The 26,233-nt window shown below is 34.4% G+C and overlaps 1 protein-coding gene across 8 annotated transcripts in view; it reads right to left on the bottom strand.

Annotated features, from left to right (window-relative positions):
• The window catches only part of LOC101890348 (transient receptor potential cation channel trpm), a 279,771-nt gene that overhangs the window by 61,969 nt on the left and 191,569 nt on the right, over positions 1-26,233 (bottom strand). For all 8 annotated transcript variants that reach the window (XM_059126496.1, XM_011297763.3, XM_059126476.1 and 5 more), the window contains 5 exons: positions 18,652-18,734; positions 8,134-8,296; positions 7,573-7,713; positions 2,861-2,933; positions 1,618-1,777 (listed from right to left, as the gene is read on the bottom strand). In XM_059126496.1, the coding sequence (XP_058982479.1) occupies positions 1,618-1,777; positions 2,861-2,933; positions 7,573-7,713; positions 8,134-8,296; positions 18,652-18,734 (620 nt within the window). The remainder of the gene's footprint in view (positions 1-1,617; positions 1,778-2,860; positions 2,934-7,572; positions 7,714-8,133; positions 8,297-18,651; positions 18,735-26,233) is intronic.

Here is a 26,233-nt window from a genome sequence, read left to right as displayed (position 1 = left end):
TGTAGAGGTCGTAAGGCCTTTAATTCCGACCATGAAATACACTAAAATTCTCGGGTTCACATCGAAAGCATGTTTAAATCTTTCGTGTATGCCACAGCTATCTGCGATAATTTGAAAAGGAGGAACAATGTCCTCAAGACACTAGCTGGCATCACTTGGAGTGCGGACAAAGAGACTTGGTTCGGTCGAGATAAAACGGTCTGTGTTTAGCAATGCGGTCCCAGTGTGGTCTGCGAATTCTGGAGTTACGCAGTGAGGAGTATTCAAATTTCCCAGAATGCAACACTACCATCTGCAACAGGTTATCTTCTCATGGTAATAGTGATTCTACCCGTACGTCAATATAAGGTCATGCTTTCGTTCCAGTACCTGCTTGGAAGTTACAATTAGAGTCATCCAAACCCTCATATGACAGATAAGACTATATTTAAGGTAAGACACCAAGGCAAGAGAGAGCCTTTAGGTCATGAAGCCTATCAGTCATGTCTGAGTAGCATTTATAGACATGCTGCCACCGATATTATTAACCTATTCACTGTAGCTGGAGAACGTCGGCTCCCTGGACGTCAAAGAGCGCGCAGACGTATAAATTCATATTGGGTGAGCATCTTTCTGCGGAATAAAGGAGTTTCTTTCTGTTAACTTCGAAAATTGGAGTTTTTGCATTGTCGACCTTCTTTGTCCAGCTGACACTACGAAAATCAGTCCGTTTAAAGAAAATATATCTTTATTTGTCACCGTTCACGTTGAATCTCCAGAAATTGTACAGTGTTATTACTGTAAACTCTGCATATTGGAAGATTTTTGGTGGATGTTTAAAAATAAATCAGACAGGCACGGTTAGATCGACTGCAAATGTCACCATAGCGGAAGATAATATATTTGACTGTATTACATGGTAAATACAATCTGCCCATATGAGGTTAAGTAGCATGGATGATTTGTCCCGAATAATGCCTAAAACACCCAAGTTCGTTTGTAAAATACAAAAGTTAATCTTCTAATGTGTAAATGGTTGAATTATATTTTTGTCACTTTCAGGTTCGTTAGTCCAATAAAGTAAATTCTTTTGAAGAAAATGCATTTTTTTGATCCAATGGCTTATTTTTAGAGCCTCAAGCGTCTCCCTTTCGCTCTACATATAGAAAGTTCAACCAAAAAATTTTGGAACACAATAAAAAGGCTTTGCACGAACTATCTAGATTTTACTGGATCAGGCTATCAGTTTTTAAATGAAAACAAATAATTGGATCAGATTTCTATTCCTGTGATATTTTTTGGTGTCTTGTCTAATCTTAAAACTATATTTATTTTTTTTTTTTCAAAATTATTTTTAAAGAATCGAAAAAATTAGTAAAATTTGCATTGTTATGGGTCGAGTTTTTCTATTGTAAAATAGATATGTACACAAATCAAAATAAAAATGTGCAGTATTCGATTTAATTTACCAAAAAACACTCCTAAGCACAACCCAACATTTTTTTTTGCTTCAAATGACTGTGCAATATTTGTTAACAGAGCAGAGTTGTTGTCAGAGCATTTGTAAACTACAATTCAACCACTCTATTGAAAAATAAATAGAATGACTAAAACAATGTCAGCTCTCTGGGGGCTTACCTTGGTGAACTGATGCTGTGGCAGGGTACCTCACGATTGTGACCCAACAGTTCATGATTACGTTCAACAATGCCCCACGGCGCTATACCAATGCTGACAACACGTCCGGTACGTTGTTGACCTTCCAGGAGCAGAGCATCGCCGACTTGTTTGGTTACACCTGTAAAGACAAAGAAAAGAATAAAGTTACCATACAGCGGAAGCAAGGAAGGAAGGAAGGCCGGAAGGAAATGGACCGCAAAAGTACATCAAGTAAATGCAAAACATTAACATATTTAAAAAGGACATCAAATGCATTGACACATTGATACTTTGGCATGTTTTGACATCAACACCCACACGTATACAATGGGATCTGGTGGTAATGTTTCGAACACATATGTATATTAAGGTTGTAACTTTTTTTGATTTCCAAAAAGCAATTCTCATTTTTTGTGTTCAAAAATTGTGCAGCTTAGCCCACCCGTAACAGAAATATTTTGAACATTTCAGTCGCATCAAAAAGTTTCAAAAGTTATCAAAAAGTTTTCAACATAAGTCCACTTTTTGATATATCACTCGTATAGTGGTATCTTCTTATATTCGATGGTCTTGGTAACTTCGCTCAGATAATGGGAATCCCAAATTTAATTTAATTTTAACTTGAGTCATTTAATGGTGGAAAGATACAGAAAGTTAGACTCGGTCGAACTAAAAACAGTTTATGCTCATTCTTCTCAATATATTGCGATGTTATCGAATGTTTTTAAAAGGGCTTTGGTATTAACGTTTATTTAAAAAATCGACTTTTAACGAATAAAGCTCTAATACTCAATGCTGAATGAATTGACCCATATACTTAAAAAAGTTATACCCTTATGTACATATGTACCAGCTACCTTGGTAATATTCGTCCAATATTAAAACATCATAAACATGTCAAGAGTATCCGTTTCCGAAGTATCCATTCACACAAAACAAAAATGACGTGGGTGTGTGAGTGCGTGTGTGTGGGTAATGGAATTTTTTTTGCTGTGCATATATTCGTGTCCGTATGTAGACAATTTACATTCGTCCATATAAAATGTATTCATAGAAGAGCACGTTTTTAGGATGAAATATGTAAATTCATCAAAATCTCTTTTTTTCGAAAAGACAAAAAAAAAACGGTGCGACACGAGCCGGGGTGTTTGCATATTTAATATTGTAAAACAAAAACGAATGCGATAGATTGGCAAATATTTGCATTGCTATTAAATATTACCTGTGTTGGTGCCACCAGTGAAAATCCACGCTCCTGTGGTTTTGGCCGCTTTCAGTAGGCCCTTGCGAATTTCCTAAAATTGAAAATGGAAATAAACATTGCATTTAATTTCAACGAAACGGCTTATCTTAATGGAATATAGTTCACAAACAGACTAAAACCGAAATAAATTACACGGTGAGTAAATGGCATGAAACATCTAATTAGGCAAACCAGAGGGTTTGCACAACCAATTGATTATCATTAAAATACGCAGATTATTTTAGTATTTTAATTTCAGCTTAAAATCAATTCAAAATTCAATCAGACAATTCTGTTCGGTTATAAAAAGGAAAATGTCTACGGCTGGTCAGTATATATAAAAATAAATTGTATTAGGATTAAAAGTAGGTAAAATAAGTGCATTTGTTTGTTTTATTCCTTGCTCCAGCGAGTTAAAGGTATATTGATTAATTTAGTCGTCCAGACTGAACTTCTTATTTGTTTCAATGTTTTTATTCCCTCCACCATACTGTGGCGTCACTCCGTTGGTGACTATTCAAAATACTCATGTTAGACCCAACAAAGTATATATTCTTGATCAGCGGACCATTCTAAGACAATGTCCGTCCCTCTCTCTTTCCGTTATAATCAAGCTATCTTTGGAACGAATATTTTTCCAGTAGGCAGGATAAGTTCGCAAATGGACCATGTCGGTCTACGTTTTCGTATAACCTACATACCTGCCTTTATTCAGAATATTGATGATAATAGCGGCATTATTCACCGGTATTGGTTTAAATTTCGTATTTTAAGTTCGGAATCGGTACTACAGACTATGTCAAAAGCATTGACATGTCTTCGTATAGCTCATATATAACGATTTTCATTTAGGAGGCATTTATTTTTATTTTATTTTTCGAAGAATAATTTTTTTTAATTCCCAAGTTCATTTGGAAGGAAGGTGGGTTTAATTAAAAGTCCAGCCGACCGCACTTCTATTCTATTTAACTAATTAGACAAACTTCTGAGCGGTAAAGTAGTAACCGGAAGAACAACACAACTTTGGGCCAAAAATCATCCAAGAAGAAATATTCAAAAAAAAAAAAAAAAAAAAAAAAAAAAAAACACTTGGAAAAGTCAGTCTGCATTTGAAAAAAATAGCCTACTTCTATCTTTTGGCGTTCTAAGTTTGGTTCTTGTTCGCAGAAGTTATGGTTGTTTTTAAGAAGAAATAATTTTTTATGATAGCCAATGACACTGTGCGACAATTTTTAGGTCATGGTCTGGTGGGGTGGGAAATTCCAAGTGGTGGTGATAGTATTCGGCTAGTAGATCCCAAAAGGGTTTTTTGTTCCCAGGGTAAACTTGTTTAGGGCTCATTATAAATAGCCTTAACGAATCACAAATGGCCTCAAATATTTTGCTCTATACTTCGTAAAATTCAAGACAGAGCTCTTAAATTTGATACTGATATTGGGTTTTTACACAACATGGCTCATATAGGTCAACGTTTTTGTATAGTCCCCCATTTAAAGGGTATACCCCGATTTGAAGTATTTTTAACTATTAGTCATATTTTTATACCCTCCATACTATGTATGTGGAGTTTGTAACTCATTAAAATAGTCATTATAGACAGTGTAAATATTCCTGATCAGAGTAAAATTCTAAGTCGATTTAGCCATGAGTTATATTTTGTCTGCAGGTAGGTCAGGTTCAAAAATGATCCATGTCGGTCAATGTTTCCGTATATACCTCATATAATTGTACCTTTCCACATTTGGTATTTTCACGATTTTAACCACACTTTCTAACGGAATAGTTTAAAATACGGTATTAAAAGTTTGTAATGGGATCTACATTCTATAGCAAAACTTTGTCTACATCAATCCACTATTTCGTATAGGCCTCATATAATTGTACGATACGATATTCGGAATTTTGACGATTTTAGCCACATTTTCTAACGAAATAAAATTTGGTATTTTGAATTTTTAATTGGAATTTAGCTCCTGTGTTTTTATATTGTCCTCATAGGACCACGCTTTCCTATAACCCCCATATTAAGGTATCTCTCAATATTTTGACGATTCATTAGCTCCCATATAATCATACCTTCCCATATTCGGTATTTTGATAAATTTAGGCTTGGTTTCTTTTCACACTAATTTCCTCTAATTTTGGTAATTTTTAAATTTAAATTCTTACTAGGAAGAAACCATCCTAGCAAAAAAAAATGATCAATATATTCCCACATTTTTGTGTAACCCCGGATTTTAGCTATTTCCAGGGCCTTCGCTACATTTTTCAATTGATTTGTCTCTTATTTGGCATCTAGGTTTCTAAGATGGTAGAAAAATAAATAAAAATATCGTTTACACTCCGAACATTACGGAGAATGGAATTGTAAAAAATATATTGTACATACTTTTGAGTGTGGTTGAGGCGCTGGGAAAATCTTACCATTAAAAATAAATATTTCAAAATTGTCACTTTTCCAGCGGTCATAAAAAATAATATATGTACAATTCGGTGACCTCGTGCGTTGTCGCATACGATAATGTGTACGATAATAAAGGTCATAGATATCGATGCGCCAGTAGGCAGCCAAGATCACTTGAATGAAAGGACACGCGGCCATGTAATGTTTCCTTTTAAATCTAATAATAGATAAGAATAATTGTGTGGCTGCTATTAGGTTATGTTAAATTAGTTTTTGTAGCACTTAAGAAACATATTTTTGAAATAAAATCAGAATTGAATCAACAGCCAAACCATTCGGTTGGTATTCTTTTCTCGCCAAAAAAGGAAGAAAATCAAATCGTTTATTAGATTAATCAAAACTAAGTTCGAAAAACAGTGTTTAGGAATATATTTTATGAAGTTTTCAGAGATAAAGAAAATATTTTACTTAAAAATTTAAAGTTGAATGGGAACGACTTTTTCGATATCAGATGCATATTACTGAGAATCTATATAGACTATATACGACAAATATTTATCAAATGGCTCAGAACTGCGAGGACTACAGAGCTTTAAATTAATTTAAAAAATTCCCGATTTGCATCGCGAATAGAAATAAGAGTGAAACAATACTTGAAATTTGTTGTTGTCGTTGTTTGTTTGCAGATTAAATTTTGAAAAGTTAAGTTATATATAATTCTCATTTGGTACGTTTCTTCTACAATGTATGATAATTCAATTGTGATAATTCAAGAATTTGACCCTTTGTGGGAAATATACCAGATGGAGCAATCTCATCTTCATGCGATAACTAAACCTATCTAATTATGACATGCGATTTTTAAAGATAATCGGAGTTTTTGTTATTCAAAATTTACCTTTTAAAGGACAAGCGAGAAGCAGTGAGTCTCCTGTCCTACATCTGACATAAATACTACCAAGGAACAAAATTATTTTTTGCCGAAAATTGACCATTTTAACACCTGTTACAAGTATCATCTAAATATTACGATATGCCAATTTGGGTTGGGAATAATATTGGATTGGTAGTAATAAGAACAATACGAGTCTTTGCTTTTTATTGCAAACTTTTTGGAGTTGGAGTTGGAAAAGTATGAACCCATATATGTTCGATTTTTTCGATCTTGCTTTTAAATAGGCTTACATTTTGGGATGTACTTAGTTTGAACTAAATCGGATGCTAATATCGCATAATACCAGAGTTACTATTAACCAAATCTATCTTTATAAATCTATCATTATAAATAAACGTGTTTTATAAAAAAATACCAATAAAAATTTCAACATATTAAAGTAACTAAATTTATCCTTTCGTCTCAATACAAGTGGAAATAACAAGTAAAAAAACATCTAAGTCGAACTGTTAATACCCTCCACCATTTGGAAGGAACTTGAAAATTTAAAAAAAATCCGCAAACTACCACTTAAATGAAAACCGTTATATGAGGACCATACAAAGACGAGTACCTGCGTACGAATTTTTTTGTCATAAGATGTAATGTAAGCAATTAGGGTGAATAATACCGCAAAAATTATTGAAAATACAGAGTATCGGGAGGTACCCTCACATGGGGGCTATACGAAGACTTGGACCTGTATACGAATTTTTTTGCCATAGGTTGTAGTAGTCATTAAGATCATCCAATACGAAATTGGAAACGATTCCAGTGAATAATGTCGCTAAAATCATGAAAATACCGAATATAAGGAGGTAGCGTTACATGGGGGCTATACGAAAACGTGGACCGACAAGGCCCATTTACTGGTAAACTATGCATGTATGCAAAATTGTAGTCTTCTATCTCAATTCGTTCGAAAGCTAGCGTGATTACAACAGATAGACAGACGTACGTCGCTAGATCGTATTTTACGCTGATCCAGAAGATATATACTTTGTAGGGTCTATTGTGAATACTTCGAGGAGTTACAAACGGAATGACAAAGCTAATATACCCTCCATAGAATGGTGGAGGGTATAAAAAAGTGTAAATTTGACAACAGCCCTCACCTCTCGTGCGACTCTTTCCAAATAATTTGTATTCATCAATATTTTTGAGGATTCGAATTGTCGTTCATACACATTTTCAGTATAGTAGTGACCTTTCCTTATTATTTAACTTATTATTTAAGTTTCCTCATTTAAATTATAGGAATGACGCAATTTCGAAAAATATGATACTAACATCATTACTTAGCCAATAACCACGTATTAAATTACAGCACAAACAATTTAAAAATATACATACCTTCTTTAACTTTGGCTGTAGCTCAAAGTTTGCCTTTCCACCTTGTACTGTTATGAGGAGTTTTGGTAATTCCAAATTCCATTCTTTGGTAAAGAGCTGCACCAATAATTCTGGACGGGTATCAAATGAAAGGCGAACATACTGCAAAGAAGAACCGCCCAAAAAAGGAAATTTATTTAATTCTTAACAAAGCCATAAGAAAATTGAATTTTAAGGCAGAAACTGGGTTACACAGAAACCAACCCAAAGATGGAGTAAAGAAAAACTTTATCGAAAAGCACACGGAACATTGACTTTGAATTGAGGGAAAATATCCTTTATTTATTTGTGGTACTTGTTCTCCTTCTTCGTCGTAGTCGTCAACGTTCGCCGTCTATAAAAATAGACAGCGATAACGATGCTTATGACATTGACTAAGAAATTCAATGTAATGCCCCAACAGAATGGGCGAACAAAACCAAAAAAAAAATGCAAAAGAAAATATTGACGAGTCCTCTCTTTCGTTGGTATTCTGCCATTCTTATGGTTATGAAAATTTTCAATAGTCCATTGGAGACAAACCTGGGCTTTGGTGGGATGAGCACCACCTTGAAATTCAATGGTGCCATAAGCATCGGTGGGCTGCGCCCTGGTATGCTTATGGGGTAACCACAAGTCACCGGGAGATCCACTTTCGATGCCAGCGATGGTTTGATGGGTTACTCGAGCCTGGCCGCAGCAACATCTGTAAAGAAATGTAAAAGAGATGGAAAAATGCTTTAAATAAGCTTATAAAATGTGGGATGCTGCTAAAAAAATAAATCCGTAGAGATATCGAAGATATCGATATTTCATCCATACAATATTTTGTATTAATTAATTCTAAGTATTTTGCAGTTATTGGTTTTTAGAGAAAACTTATATGTTTCCTTATTGCAATTTGGTAAGCAGAGTGGGTTCTTAGCTCCTCTAAGACCTTCCGTATCGTTCCAAGTGGTAAAAATATAATAAAACAATCTACAAATCGTATCAGTCAGTTTACCAACAGATACGCACCTTCAGCGTAGTAACGTTTGGGAGAAAATGTCTCTCCACCAGTTTAAATTCAGAGTTCGAGAAAATCCTCTCTCTTTTTGTAAATTTCAAGTTTTAAAATTTTCCCAATTTAATATAAGGAGAGGAGTGGTACATCGTCAAATTAAAATATATTAAAATATTATGACAAAAATTGAAAAAAATAAACAAAAAATATTCATTTATTTATTAAACACATTAGAACTTGGCGATTTTCTTAGATTTTATCCTTTTTTGGCAAGAGACCATTCCGAATTGATGAGAATTGTGAGAATCAGTCCAGCGGTTCTTTACTTACAAGCGGTCTAACTAACATCCCCTTCTTTGATATATTTTGCTGTATATGCGATATTTCGGAAATGAGCATCAATGTAACGACCAGAAGTGATATTTTCGTCTGTTTGTGATTTCGAAAGTATTAAAAATATTCGCGGTTTAGTGGAAATTTTCGTATTTTAAAAAAAAAAAAAATTATGGTCTATTTTACACGCTAAATATTGTCCAATGACCATCCAAATTGGTATGCTTCTGCCCAGTCCTAAACTCTAACTGCACGCAAAATTCGAATTGGTCAATAATTGTGACCTGCAGAGCAACATAAAAATCAAGAATTTTTCCTATTTTTGGTCTATTCAACCCCTAATTATTTTGTTATCGCCTCAAAATCAATAGGGTTCTATTCTGACCCTAACCCCACCTCCACATTTAATTTCGTAAAGATCGGTCCAGTAGCTTGATTACAAATTAACATGGACAGACGGACGGATGAACATACATAGCTAGATCGACTCATCTCGGAGAGATAGGAAGATTCATATATAGTTTCCTATGTCGGAGACCAATATTTCAAGGAGTTACATCAGTTTTGGCTTAATCAAACTTATAATACCCCCAACACTTAGTGTTGTAGGGTATAAATATTAGATTGTTGTTTGATTCAACATTGTTACTTAATTCCCTTTGTGTGGAATTCAGAATTTTTCAATATTATAACCGTTATATTATTTCATCGAATTTCGCTAGACATCACAACTTATACGGCTTTTACCCGTCCAAAGTTGTGTCATGCTGGGTCGGCATATTACATTTTTATGTCTGACCTTAGTTTAGTACAAATTTGACATTGTCTTCCCCAAAGAAGCTTTTTTGGTTGCCTTTACACTCATTTTCCTTGAGGTATACGGTAAATAGATAAACCTCATTAGGCTATTTATCACTTGTTGCAACACAAATTTGTAGTCTATGCACTGTTTATCACACCACACCAGGCTCCAATGTTATTAAAGAAATTTTTCGTCATATATAGCCTTTTATGTAGAAAATAAAACTATTTCTAAGTTTATATAATTAAATTATATTTTGAAATAAAAACAAAAATTGTTCAAACACCACTGACGCAGTTTGCGATTTGGTTCTATTAAACTACATATATCTGGTAACGGATTTATTTAAAAAAAATCAAATATTAAATTTACAATTTACATCCTTACTCCTCCAACATCAACCACTTGTTATACAATCGAGGGAAATCATAATTCATAGCCATGTGTTGCACATTAAGACAGCTTTCGCAAAAAACAGTGCAAACCCATTCCTAAAGGTAGACAATACGTGAGCACAATGCTGAATAGCACACCAGGAAGATTCCTGACAGCAACACATGCTCAACACAGTAAAACCATGTTTTATAAGGCTACGAATTTTAAGAAGGGGAATTTCTTGAATATAATAAAAAAATCGGGTGTAACAACAACCTTATATTCAAAATCGGAATTTTAAATTCGCTATATCGGCATCCTCAAAGTACCTTATTATATGCTCAACAATGATATTATCTCTGAACTTGTATCTGTCTAAGAATGTCAGTCCAGTCTTCGTCACAAAGATATCTTGCCTATCTATTTGCGCCCTATCGAAGCAAGAACAGGCTCTATATACATTACTTATGTCAATATGACGAATATGGTCGAACCTTTCTTTATACCTACCCCTAACTTTTTCATCTTATCCGAAATAGGGACCTGCTCCGAGCCTATTTTAAGCAAATTTCCTTATGTTTAACTTTGGGCGCCATCTAAAAAAATACCGATGGAGGGCATCGCGACACTCGTTAGCACAATTCGGTTCCGGAAAGTTTTTTTATACATTACAGGGATTGAAACAGAAAGCGAAAACATAACATAAAATAGTATCAGTCGGTTTAGCCGACAAATGTATACCCCCAACCATAAGTTATGATTATTCTAACTGTTGACCCTTTATGGGGGACAAATTTGTGTCTGACCAGAGACTGGTATAAATATTACAACGTGACAGATTTGAACTATATCGACTACTTCCTATACTTTATATGAAATATGTGCAAATTTTTGGAAAATTTTGAAACATGCATGAGGTGGCAAACGTAGCGGACCGAAGTATTCTATTTTCATACTTCATCTAATACAAATAAAAATTTTGGTATTTGCAAATTTTAAGGAAATCGAACATTTATATCCAATTTAATGCGAAATCATAAATTCCTATAAATTACATATTCGTATCAGATTACTGGTTAAGAGATATATGTAGATATACCAAGTTGTAAAGTATTGGAAATTAAGACCTTTTGTGGTTAAGGTAATATACATCATCTTCACAACAGATCTGGCGTTTGGAAAATATTTGGATGTGTGAAATTTGAAGAGAGTTGGATGCTTATTTCACTTTCCTTGAGCGTTTGGTTTTTCCAAATGTTGAAGTCTATGTGGGGGAGGTACCAGAAGAAATGGTCCGATCTCTACCATTTTTATAACTGGTCTTGAGTTGATGAAAAATATTAGGAAGGACCAAGTCCGAATGAAATCGGAGATTAATTTTGCGTTGTATGAGCTTCATGAATAGTCAAAATTTATCAAAGGGATTGGTCCTTCCTCTACCATATTTATAACAGATCTCGTGTTGATAGAAATATTGAGATGTGCCATGGCGCGTGTTTTTTGAGCTTCATGAATATTCAAAATTTTGAACCTTTGTGGCGGAGGTACCAGAAGGAGTGGCTGAGGGTATAACTAGCCATATAGGGTAGGGTATAATAATATCAACTTTTTTAACACGTTGTGATGTCGAAAAATCTCATCTTCTTTAAGAAATTAAGAACGGAAAAGACATAATTGAAACTACGAAATATTCCACAAGACAAAATTCCTTATTCGATTTGAACGACAAGTCATAAATAAGCTGAACGAGGTCTAAATCGTCATTTAAACCGATTGAGTTAAAATCTGCAATGTCATAAGTAAAACCAATTTATTTTGCTTTATCTCGGAAGTTAGACCCACGGCGTGAAGAAATGACGTAAATTCCACCACGACGAATTTTTACATCAACATATGGAAGTTATCTACATTCAATTCAATTAAATAGTACAATGCTAAACTTGGGAAATAGGTGGTCACCCAAACATCTCAATCTATATTTTAAAAAGTTTAGATAATTTTAAAAATAAATTGAAGAGAGAAATATACAAAGAAACGAGGACTTATATGTGAAAGTTTTTCAAAGATAATAATATGAATAACTTATATTGATAGGGAGGATTTTGGACGATAAGGAGCCTTCAATGCCAATTTATACCCAAATCGACGGTACAAAAAATCGGAGGTATAGTTATTTATAGACTGTAGCAAAGTTTGGAACCAAAACTTTTCAGACACATTGTAAAGAAAATCTTAGTCATTTAATTTGATCAGTAAAAGAGTAATTGCCAAGAACGATCGGGCAGGCGGGCATATGTGGCTTCAACAAGACAGTGCAATATGGCACACAACGCACGCGTAACAGTGGACTTTCTGCGAGGTGAGATCGGTTAAAAATTTTTTTCTGTTTTTAAATGCGTTTGTCTATTTTGATACAGAGAAAGGTGAAAATGGTCCACAGGCTTGACAAGCAATCCTTTACAGTGGCCAAAACTAATTCAAATAGACTAGGTGCCTTCTTATGAAATTTCAGCTTTGCTTTCTCTAATAAATTTTGCCAGGTCATATAGGGTTTCTCCTTGGTGCTTACTCATAAAGTCCTCAACTGAGAGGATTTCATTGAAGGTCGAGTAAATTATTTAATTTTTCTGACTTCTAAAATAAATATTTCCAATTCTAAAACGGCGTCACTTTCCCCATTTTGCATTTATCTCTGAATGTTTTCCCTAATGTGAGTCGCCGTTCCTTTCGATTATGGATTCGCCATGCTACTTTGATCGGTGAAGATTTTATTTCATATTCGGGTTCGGTCGATTGGTCACTTAGATCGTGCGATTTAAAACCTTTAGACAAATTTTTGTGAGACTACGTTAAGCGTATGGCTATAATTACGAGTCTGCTTCAAATTGACGCCTCGAATGAATTTATTCGTGAGATACCGGACGAAATGTTTGAAAAAGTATTCCAAAATTGGAGTATGCTATACTATTAAGTACTTTTAGTACAAATTTTCATATATGTTGCAACTTATGACTCATTCGAATCAGAATTGAAATTTGTACGATCTTAGTACCAAAAATGTAACATAACGTAAGCAAAAAAGTATAAATTTAATTTTTTGTACTTTGAAGGACCGTTCGTAGTGGTTCCACTGTTCAGCATTCTTTGACGTATTTCGAGCTGAATTCTTTGTATCAGTAGCAAGTATATGTATCATAAATGCCATGTGGGAATATTGAAAATGTTTTGCTATCCTTGAATGCTTTAACATTCAGGAAGGACACACAAATATCACATAAACACCTCGGCAGTTTTTGTCATTAGATATAGTTTTTAAGCGTTTATTGCGGAAATATTGATGCATATATCTTATGGAATCTGGCGTGTTGGGGCGGGGATTTACCTACAAATATTGATATGAAAAAGGTTTATATAACAATAATTCTAACGCGATAAAACAAAGATATCTATTTCCGTCACATATTATCAGCTAGTGAGCATAACGATGTGCTGGAGAATCATTACATATAATTAAGAAACATTTCTTTATATTAAATCTAAATCGGCTCAGATTTAAATGAATACATCATATACACGGTGAGATAGAAAAACTGCAACCAACTTCAGGCTGGTGGTTCGAAAAGTAAAGAAGCGACTTGATCGAAAACCGCGTCGCAGTGGCCGAAAAATGGCTCGTGAGCTGACCATATCACAATATTACATTCGACAAATATTGAAAAATGAGCTAAAGGTAAAGCCATTGAAATTCCAAAAAGTGCAAGAACTTACAACGCCACAGAAAGAAAATAGACTCAAAAGAGCTAAAGAGTTGATTTGCTTGGCCGAATTTTGTTTTCTCCGATGCGAAAACATTCTTATCCCGCAGTTTGTAAACAAACAAGATGATCGTGTTTACTTGTGAAAGAGGTCTGCTGAAAATGTGCTCCTTCGGTTGGCCACCAGAACTCAAGCGCCGACCATGTTAATGGGGTGGGCCGCCATAACAGCCGATGGTCGCTCTCGGCTCGTATTAATCGTCTGTGGCATCAGAATAAATGCCGAATATTATAGCGAAAATATTCTGGAGGTTGTATTTAAGCCTTGGACACGCAAACATTTTGGCCACAGACCTTGGACATTCCAACCGCACTCAGCACGCGCCACCCAACAATGGTTAAAAAATGAGCTTCCTCGCTTCATTTCCAGTGCACAATGACCACCAAAATCTCCGGATACCAATCCGTTGGACTATTGTGTCTGGAGTATTTTGGAAAACAAGGTTGGCACTAAAAAATACCAAAGTGTCGATCACCTCAAGCAAGCGCTTCGCCGGAAATGGGCCAAAATATCGCAGAGCAACTTTTGGGCAGCGTGTGACGGTTTCATTGTACATTTGAAGGCCATAATCGTGCCAAAGGTGACCAATTCGAACAAATCTAAACTTATTATAAAATCTGATGCTATTTCCCACATTTTTTGCTTTCATTCAATAAAATTTAAAAAAATGTAAAAATTATGGCGTTTGACTTTGTTGCAGTTTTTTTTATCTCACCCTGCATATGTGTTCCACAAGATCTCATAATAATCGAAAAATAATGTATATTTAAGATGCACCAATATAATACATTAAATATCTAGGACTCCGTAGAAAAAAGAAAAATTACTTTTGATATATTACGATGTGCTTGATATAGTTTTACAATCTTAAACTCACTATAATGCAGTAGCAATCCGCGTTAAATCCTCTACACAAAATGTTGTAAAATCGAGATATTAAGATTTTAATGCCTTTATAGCCATAACACCCCTTCATTTTGAGTCTTCATAAACACTGGGACAATTTGTTGTTTTGGCAATCTTTCGTAAGTCGTTTGATGCAGATTACCACCCTCCCTTAGTGTCAATTATGTTCTTTGTTAATAAATCTTTGATAACTCTTTTTCTATTCCCTACGCCTTTTTGGTACACTGTGAATTACGAAGAAGTTGAAATGGACGCTAAAAATATAGCAAACACGATTTGGTAGAAAACATCTGTGGCTTATGACCTAACTGGGTGCATAAAATCGCAGTAAATCAAAAATTTGCACATTAAATGTTGGCAGGAAGATTGTTGAAGTTTTATTCTACGAACGCTAGGCTACGCACAAAAATCTCTGCGTAGAGCAGTATGAATACCTTTGGATAGATATAAAATATTGGGCTTTGAAATATTGCGAAGACATTCTTTATAACCTGTAATGTCTAGTTTTGAAAACAAGACATAAAGTAAACTTTTTGGAACACGCCTCATATATTTCGTGACAAATTATTAAAAATTTTAATAAGCAGTTAATTTTGCTAGGAAAGTAAAAAATATATTCAGTTTATTATAACTTTATTAACAAATATGACACTCAAAAGGGGATTACAGGGTTGCCCATATTCGACGGACCCATCTGGCAACGCCATAACTTTTGACAGAGATGTCACATCGCTTAATGACATACCGCGTTTGAAGCGTCAGTCCAAGCAGATTTTTACCATGAACCAATACATGCCACGCGAGCGCTCTGAAATAGTTGAAATTTACATTCAATTGTGAAAACTCAACGTGCTTTTAAAACATTAAAAAATGTGAGAAGTGCGCCTTCTAAGAACACCATTAAACGTTTATACGAAAAATTTTCGACTGGTAAGGCTCTTCCTAATCCGAAGAGGCCATATAAAAGTCGACCAAGGCGATCGGCCGAGAATATCGCTGCCATACGAGCCAGTGTTGAGAGGTCCCCAAGAACATCCCAAAAACGCCGTTCTCAGCAGTTGGGCATGGCTCGGTCCACTTTACAATGGATTATTCGCATTGATTTGCATTTGTTCACGTACAAAATTCAATTGACGCAAAGAATGTTGCCTGCGGACAACCTCGTCGATTGGAATGGGCCCAAAGGTCCGTCGAATATGGGCAACCCCGTACATTCTGGAGGCGGGAAAATTGATTTTGGGTATTAAGGACCTTGATTAGAATATTAAGAAAGATAGATTCACCGTAATTAAACTTCCAAGATATAACGTGATGATTTTTTGGTGATGACTGGAAATGTTGCAACCCCTAAAATTTTCGATTTACACTATATCAATTCCCCTTATTTTTCATTTGAATAGAATTTTAGAATTTTATTTCTTCTTTCTTTATTTCTTTCTTCGATAACAGTGACCTAATTTCTAAAGAGACGAATATTTTATAAATTTGTTACGTATAAAATATGTTTTTTTTTTTTATTGTATTTTATTATTGTTTTATATCTATTTAGCAAAAAGACAGATCTAGATAAGCAATTCTAAATGATACTAGGTGTGAACATACCATAACAACATTAATTGCCTTAGAAATTACTCTTGCTTTCTCTCTCCCTCTCTTTTTTTATCATAAATCAGCCTCTCTCTTTTCTCAACAAAATAAATTGTATTGAGTCAAAACTTTTTGACGCACTTGTTTATTATTATTAGTCACATCCAGAACCATGGATTCCGGAGCGAATTGTATTACGCTTATCGTTGGTGACATGTGTGCCTTTGGTGGCGTTATCAAGAGGTCTGATAAAATTATCAGCATCTGGGTCCCGTCGTTTACCTTACCCAGTGACCTAATTTGTATTTTACCATCATTTTATTTATTTTGGTATTTTTTCTGGATAAATACCAATGAAGACGGAAAAACAACAGCCTGATGTACGTCACTGTGATGTACATCTTGGATGGATAACACCATATCTGAAATCTACCTACTTATCAAATTATTAACAATGATCTTTGGCTCACATGTTTGACACAGATTGAGTTGTTGGTTTTTCTTTATTAGTCTATTCGCCCAAAATTGTAAAAGATGAGTGAGATGATTAACGCCCAAAAAGAGCTGCTAGGGCTGGAATTTCGAAATACGGATTTTTGGGAATTACGGACTAAAAGTGGTAAAATTTGTGTGTTATTGAACTAGATGTGGAATTGTTTTGTGGAAATATTCGTAACAAGGCTAATATGAAGTACTAAATAAAAATTCAAATTCAAAAATCGTCAAGTCTTGAAATACGTCATATAGGTCACTGTTGATGTGAGTCATTAGATGGAGTTTTTTTCGGAATCTTGATACAGATTCCGAGTACTTTTAAATTTAAACAGATCGTACTTTTTGCAAAAAATACCAAAAGTACCAAAGCAGTGTCAGTCGTTAAAAAGTTTTGCCGACAGATGTTTACCCTTAGCCTGTCAGTTTACTAAAATATGTTCTAAAATTGTTCAAAATTAAGACCTTTTATGGGAGAAGATACCGAAGCAGTAGACCAAAATTATCCACTTCCATTCTGAACTAACTCTGATAATTATATATTACATCTTGCCCGATTTGGACCATATTGACCAATTAATATGTGAAAATAAGTTATTCGTGGTGAAATTCAAGGGTGATAGTGTGATTCTTTATATTTGGCTGGAAAAACACAAGTGGCTATCGTTAGAGCACTCCAGCATTTAAATTTGAATAAATATTTTGTGTACCGTACCATCACTCGTTATAGTGATACTGGTAGCGTAGCTGGACGGTTGGCCACCAGAAGTCAAGCTCCGGCCATGGTGACAGTGTGGGCCGCCATAACAGCCGATGGTCGCTCTCCGCTCGTATTAATCTACCATGGCATTAGAATAAATGCCGAATATTATTTCGAAAATATTCTGCAGGGTGTATTAAAGCCTTGGGCATGCAAATATTTTGGCCGAAGAACTTGGACATTCCCTCATCGCACTCAGCACGCGACACCTAAGAATGGTTACAAAATTAGGTTCCTCGCTTCATTTCCAGCGCACAATGTCCACCAAAATCTCCGGACACCAATACGTTGGACTATTGGTGTAGTCCCCATATAACGGTACCTCCCGATATTAGTTATTTTGGTGATGTTTGCCACATTTTTTTCACGAATTTTTCTGAAAATTGGTATTTGTAGGTCATAATGGGTTCTAGTTCCCCATATAATGATGGTTTTTGTCACATTTTTTTAACGGATTTGTCTAAAAATTGGTATTTGTTGGTCATAATGGGTTCCAGCTCCGGTGGCGAAACATTGTATGTTTAGGTCCACATTTTTGGTATAACACCCATACCCGATATTCGGTATTTTGACGATTTTCGCTACATTTCTTTGCGAATTTGTCTAAAAATTGGTATTTATGGATCCTAATGGGTTATAGCTCCTAGAAACATTGTATGTATAGGTCCACGTTTTTGTATAGCCCTATATAGCGATATTTCCCGATATTCGGTATTTTGATGGTTTTTGGCACATTTTCCCATGAATATGTCTAAAAGTTGGTATTTGTGGGTCATAATGGGTTCTAATGTTTCCTTTACCCTAAGGTGGATGGTATTAAAAGTTCGGCCCGGTCGAACTTAATGTTTTTTACTTGTTTCAAAGTTAAATTAACTATTTAAAACTGGACTGGATATTTTCTTAAATTGATTTTTTTAAATTGGTAACGATATATTGCATTTAAATTAAAATTAATTTGATATTGATTACAAAGTTCATATCACTTACCTTGTTTCATCTTTGGGACATGGTATGAATTTGATGCATTCACGCTTCTGAAAGTTTGTCTCAATCCAACTTCGAGGTTGATGCTGTTGTTGCCACAAGAGTATGGGACATGATATAAGGGGGAGCAGGATTTTATGGAAAAAATACAAAAAAGAAAATATGACATAAAAATTATATGAGAATTATTACAATTGGCGAAATCTAGGTTAAAAGCCTAAATCAATTAAAAGATAAATATTTCTTTTTATTTTCATTATTATTATTATTATTAATATTTTGTTTACATCATTTTGGCACAAGCACACGCTTCAAGAAACACATCAAACAATGGTCCATAAATAAAAAACAAAATGAAACAAAAATACAAAATATAAACTGAGTTATTGCCTTTTTAATTAAATGTTGACAGGAAATCAATAAAACAAAAAATTAAATCAACTGAAAAGAAGCTCAAATATTTAGTTACAGAAAAAATATTAAATTATGGTTCAGTTTTTTTTTTTTTTTCATAAATACATAACACAACACTATTTACACAACAACAATTCAATTTCGTTATTTACGCATAAAATGTATTTTTTTTGTTTTTTTTTTTTTTTTTTTTTTTTGTGGTGAATACTTTCATATACTTTAGCTGGGCATAAATAGCTTGGTGAAATATTTGCACTTAACGCTACGTTTTCATTGCCAATGGCGGATTTGCATGAACGGAAAATGTGTTAATTTGGAAAATGACCACTAAAATGTCAATGCCACAATGGGTTGATAATGTACGGAAAAGTGTCCAGTGTTGGGTAAGAACACTGGAAAAAATCAATACATACATATCTACAAATTGTCATTAACTGCACTAGGTACTCGTATTGCAATTTTAATAATTTGTTGGTGTTAAATCGGTGCGTGTCTACAAAATTATTATTAACTACTTACACGATTCCTTTCCTCATTTTTTATATTTTCATAAAAAGAATTATTTTGTTATAAAATGAAATTAATTTATCAATGATAAAATTTGCTCCAAATTAAAGTTTAATGAAGTTATGACAATGGTGTTCTCTTTAAGAGATATATAATAATTGTTAATATATATATATATTATTTAAAAATATTGTAGAACGTGTTATTGGTTTTATTAAATTTCCTCATTCACTTTGAAATATTATGTTTTACAGTAGATTAGCATTTTGGTTATCAATAAACATTAGCTGTAGCTGTTTTAAAACCCATTTTCAGTATTTCTACATATTGTCCGAGTTTGCTATAATTTTACATGGGCAAGGGTAAATGCACATTGAGAATAAGGTAATACTTCAGTAGGGGAAAGTGTTAGGAGGTGTGTGTCCTTTTTTTATAACAAGAGCCATGCAAACTTATAATATTCATTTGGAATTTTTGTCAAACACTTGCCTTAAACGCTGGTACAATTCAAAGTCTCAATTTTTTAAACTGAATAAAAACCTGACAATTTTTCATAGCAACTCCAGGAAACCTGCACACGTAGGTTCTCCCTACATGTAAATAGCCCTTTATCCCCAGTAATAAATGTCCAAAGCTAGCACACATAAAAAGATGAATGGAAAATTATAAAGCCGGACAACAAGCCTATGTCCAGTTGAAAGAAGAAGAAGAAGAGATAATTGAAGTCAGCGACGCACAGTAGAGTAAAATTCATAACTCAAATCCATCGATATTTTGTACGTCAAACTAATTTATGTGTTACATAAAATGTCGAGTTCTCTGGGAAGGAATATATATATGTAGCAAAGGATTATATCTTTTCTACAAATACAAAAAGTGAAAATGGGTCTTGATTTGGGAAAAGGCAATTTTTGGTATTCATCAACAAACTTTTTACTTTGCATTTACATTCCCAATGGATTAAAAAATGCACCTTCCGATTAATTGTTCATATCTGAAATAAATCAATCCTTTTTTACTAAATTAGTATAGAAATGTACTTCGAACTGCTGTTTCAAAAATCTCCATCATCATTATCTTCAATTGCCAGGAGTAAAAGTGAGAAAAAAAACTCCAACACTTATGAAGGAAGTGATGATTTTTAGCGATCTGAAAATTTTGCAGTAAAAAGGAAAGCCAGAGAGACATATTTGGCAGTGCTGTCTTACAGGAGCCGTTCTTTGGAAAGTTGAATTTATTGCTAAGTTATTGCGATCAAGCATATGCCAATTAAACACCAGAAACCATCCAAGTTCGACTCAAGTTCTATTAGCAGATCTACTTTTACATAGTTTCGATTTTCCACTTATAATAGAATTAGATATCTGGAGAGACACGTTTAATGAAAACAACAAAAGTAAATACAATATATTATTAAAAACGGATAAAAGTATATTCACCGCAAGACCAGTTGACATATGGCTAAAGAGGGTATAGATGCCGATTGACCCTAGGTCTCTTTAGACCAAATTCGCTTCTGAACATATGGAGTCGATCTAGGGGATGTCCATCCGTCCGTCTAGCTGACAGGTGTGGACGATATATCTTCGATAATATCGGTTCACTCCTTCCAGTACCTGCCCCACAAAAGGTCAAAATTCTCACAGAAAATATTATCCGATTTCAACATATCAACCACCACAAGATCTAATATGAAGAACGAACTACTCCTTCTGACACTTCTCCCACAACGGGTAAAATTTATATCCCTTATAAAATGCGCTAAGCAGCCGATTCTTTTATAATTTCACACATCAACTTATTTTTATTAACCAAATATCTGGGGATACGATGTTAAGTATTTGGTCCACTCCTTCTGGAATCCCCCGCAAACGTTTACAATTTTCAATAAATATATATCTCATAAATTGCGAAACAAGTCAACTATTCTTTTCAAAACATCAGATCTCTCAACCAGAGATCTAATGTGAATATGAAATTTATGGGCCCACTTCTTCTGGTACCAACTACACAAAAGGTTAAAAAAATTGGAAATAAGTGTTCGATTCCACATATCTCATATAAACTGAAGAAACTTTTTTATACAGTCTAAACCTGGCACGTATCTGACATTAATATCAGACTTATGTGAGATATGAAATGGGTAATATTGGCCTCTCTTTCGGAACCTCGCTTATAAGGGTCAAAAGTTTGAATAATCATGACGAAAGTCAAAATATATTTAAATAAACCACCATTGGTTTGTGAAAGAAGAGCGGAACTTTAAAAAATTTACCCTTTTGGAATATTTGGAAATTCTAACAATACGGGGATTTTTTTGGTCGAAAATGTTAACCCTAAGTGATTCACAAAAGGGGTCTTTTTGGTCCTTTTTTAAATATGGTAAAGAAAAACTCCCTTTAAACTGGATTGTAGGTAGTCAAAATATTCTACAAATTATTTGTCATAAAATAAACTAATGGTCCAAAAATATATCAAAAAATAAATATTAAAGTACATTTTGGGGGTTTAGACGAATTTATGTGAGTCCTACAAATCATTATTTCTGAAGGATAACGTCAAAAATAAGAATATTCTTCATCGAATTTCACTATAAGTCAACAATGAAAAAAACTAAATTTCTATTTCCCTTTTTCCTTTACATTAAGAGAATATTTGCAACAAAAACAAGGGTTTAAAAAATAAGGCCAAAGGCCTTGCAATAACTAAAATACAACTTTTCAACCAAGTCGCTTGAAAAAATATGACCAGCACCCAAGCTATACGTAAAACTAGAGGTTACTTAAAACAAGGGCTGTAGCAAAACGTAGAACTATACTGACAAATTTTGATAGTAGCGTTTTTATATAATTAGAAATAAAAATAACAAAATTAAATTGAAAATCCACTTTTTCATTATTTTTATTATAATTTTTTATTCTTTTTTGAGATCAGAAAGTGACTCGACTGAGAGTTTAAATATTTGATAAAAAAAACTCCTCGTGTTACAATCAGTAATATTGCCTATATACCAACCTACCTATCCACCAATATATGGGATGTGTGATAATTTTTGGAAAATGCCAGAATAGTGGATTAAATTATTCCACTTCATCTAATAATGATGTTAATATCAAAAATTAAAAATGTATTTCAAATTTTATGCGAATAATTGTTAATCTAAATTTTAATCTCTTGTGAGGGAGGTACGAGAAGGAGAGAGCCGATATCTATCATCCCCCAATAGATCTTGTGTTAGTAGAAATATTGATTTGAGGCGAGCTTGAAGAGAATCGGACTTTTATTTCATTAGAGTATTTTATTAGAGTTATAATTATTTGACCCGTTGTGGATGAGGTATCAGAAGGAGTGATCCGATATATTCCCTCATCCCACCAATGTTTGTGTTGGTAGAAATAGTAGGATGCCCGAAATTTGAAGACAATTTCACTGTTATTTTACATGTTATAAAAGTTATAATTATACAAATGAGGGAGGTACTTGATGGAGTTGACCGATATTGTCCATTTTCGGATTTAAAATTTGAACAGAATTGAATGATTCCTTCTGTTCTATGATTATTATTTTCTATTAAATTTTTCTAAGAAAATAGTGATCTTTGTGGGGGAGGTACCAGGAGGAGTGGACCGATATTGCAAATTTCCAAACTCGAATTGGGTTTGACAATAAGTTCAAATCGGATAAACTTTTCAAGAGCGATCGTGCGAACCCGCCAGCCTGACGGATCGACTCCAAATGTTTAGAAACGTGTTTGGTCCAAAGAGACCTGGGGTCTAGAACAGTTATATCGATGAGGAACATTTTTTCGTATCAAATGTACCCTCTGTATGAGTGAAGGTATAAGTATTTAGATGCTTGAAATTTAAAGTGAATCGGTTGCTTTAATGAGAGTTAAATTTACCCTAAATTTTGATCCTTTATGGGGGAGGTACTTAATGGACCGATATTGTCCATATGGCTGAAGGTATAAGCCCCTGGGGCTTAATCGTATTATGGAGATTTCGTTTTTCATTAAGGTCAAATCAATATAAACAAATATACCATGGCCCCAAATTGATACAATTATATATGAAGCATTCTGCTAGAGAAATGTATGAATCAAAAAATTTAACTCACGCGTGGAAAGCTTCAAAAGAAGCTGAATTTTCCAATATAATTTATTGGAAAATTTGAAATTTATTAATCGAACTCTTACATTGAGAGCTTTTGTGTTTAAGGATTTCCTACGTTTATTTGCAATGAAACGTCTACAACTTTTTCTAAATGAGAGGTCATGGCAGAAATTTGGGTCACCACTTTTGATTACAACGCAATGCCGGTTGAAAAGTGGAATATCTTCAAAATTTTTATATTTTAGCAGAAATCAATACAATACGGACATTCAGATATTTTTGCGTCCGAAGAGAATCGTAAAGTAATAAAATGCAGTTAATATAGCATTTCATTTTAAAATAGTAAGCAATCGTCCACCACTTGTGGAAAAATGAGTGATGACGTTCGTCATTCATTTCGAACAAAAAAAAAATATTTAAAAACCAACAGCATTGACATGAGTAAAGTTCAATAAAACTAATGACTTGTTCACAACTACATTTTGCTGATGCACCAAATGTCTGACGGAGCAAGGACATTTTTTTTTGCTCAATTAATAGAATTTTGCAGAGTAACAGATGACATGTCGATTCACCAAATTTATATGTTAGTTGATTTGTCTGAGAAGTTTGTTCACATTATTTTTTACACAAATTAAGCAGCTGCAAGACAGGCGATAATTAAATTCAATTCTTTTTAAAGACATGTTCTCCTTTGAAACAGTCAAGTTTCAAACTAAAATTAAACAATTCCTCCCCGAAGCCATCCGTTCTAGGGTGGTTTCCTTTTCACACTCTTATACCATGGAGTAGGGGTGTGCCCGCTCATATATCGAGGATAAACAATAACTTTTAAAAGTTTCTCAACAAAATTTAGTTTTAATGAAATTGTATCATTATCTGTGACTTTATTCCAGCTGCAGGGAGAAATCGAAAATCACGATGATTTTCGTTGTTAATTCCCAGATGAACGGGAGGTCTAGCCGGGTGGATGGATGATTCGTGCCGTTAATGCCACAACAGTGAGAAAAACAACAAAGGAAAACTTGTTGTTAACTTCTATCAAACTTTGACTTGCGATACATGCGAAAATGTTTATTAGAGTTCTGCCAAGTTAAGTTTTTATTTCTCAGCACGAAAGTATTAAGCATCGGTTGGTTGTACAGCCGGTTGCTGCATGTCGGTAGTTAAGCATGTGTACGTGTGGGTGTAAAACGGTGAAAACAGTTTTATCACCTCGAGCTGATAAAAATGACTTGCAGCACACAAAGGCGCAAATTAAAAGAATGAAAATTGTAATGAAGACAAAGCGTAGTTAGTTTTGCGAGAAAAACAATAAAATTAGCGGACATTAGGGTGTCCTAACGAATATCGAATGTAAACAAATGATTGATGTGTCTTTGATTTTAAAGCTCTGATTTACGCGAACAAATATTGCGTGAGTTTGATTGAAAGAAGAAGTTGGATGCCACTTTTTCTTCCAAAAGTGATTTTTTCTTTGCGGCAATGTTAGGTTACAATTGAGGGAAGACCAGATCGATACATCCCACCGATCATTTTAATAATGTGAACTGTATTTAAATGTGAATAAATCTTTTGTGTCTGGTGCCATCGCTCGTTACCGTGATACTGGTAGCGTAGCCCGACGTCAAGGAAGTTGACGGAAGGAAACAGCAACATCAACAGAAATGGTTCGAAAAGTAAAGAAGCGACTTGATCGAAACCCGCGTCGCAGTGGCCGAAAAATGGCTCGTGAGCTACACAAATCGAAATATTGCAAAATGAGCTCGGGCTAAAACCATTAAAATTCCAAAAAGTTCAAGAACTTCAGTGCAACCGAAAGAAAATAGACTCAAAAGAGCTAAAGAGTTGCTTCGCTTGGCGGAAAGTGGTGAACTGCCGATATTCGTTGTCCAGCAGTTTGTAAACAAACAAAATGTTCGCGTTTACTTGCCAAAGAGGTCAGATGAAAATTTGCACCTTTGGTTGGCCACCAGGACTCAAGCACCGGCCATGGTAATGGTGTGGGCCGCAATAATAGCCGATGGTCGCTCTCCGCTCGTATTAATCGACCGTGGCATCAGAATAAATCCCGAATATTATCGCGAAAATATTCAGGAGGGTATATTAAAGCTTTGGCACGCAAAAATTTTGGCCGCAGACCTTAGACATTCCAACAGGTTACAAAATGAGGTTCCTCGCTTCATTTCCAGCACACAGTGGCCACCAAAATCTCCGGATACCAATCCGTTGGACAATTGTGTCTGGAGTATTTTGGAAAGCAGGGTTGGCACTAAAAATACCAAAGTGTCGATCACCTCAAGAAAGCGCTTAGCCGGGAATGGGCCAAAGTACCGCAGAGCAATATTCGGGCAGCGTGTGACGGTTTCATTGGCCGTTTGAAGGTCATAATTCGTGCTAAAGGTGACCAATTCGAACAAATATAAACTTATTCTAAAACTCGATGCTATTTCCGGCATTTTTTGCTATCATTCAATAAAAGATGTGTTTTTCCAGAACAACAAACTAGATCAGAGATCCCAGAAAACTGACAGGTTATCTTCCGCTATATC

This window comes from Musca domestica, unplaced genomic scaffold, assembly GCF_030504385.1.
Source record: "Musca domestica strain aabys unplaced genomic scaffold, Musca_domestica.polishedcontigs.V.1.1 10, whole genome shotgun sequence".
NCBI classification, from domain to species: domain Eukaryota; kingdom Metazoa; phylum Arthropoda; class Insecta; order Diptera; family Muscidae; genus Musca; species Musca domestica.
The sequence above is the reverse complement of the archived record's forward strand: the minus strand, read 5'-3'. Positions and strand labels throughout refer to the sequence as shown.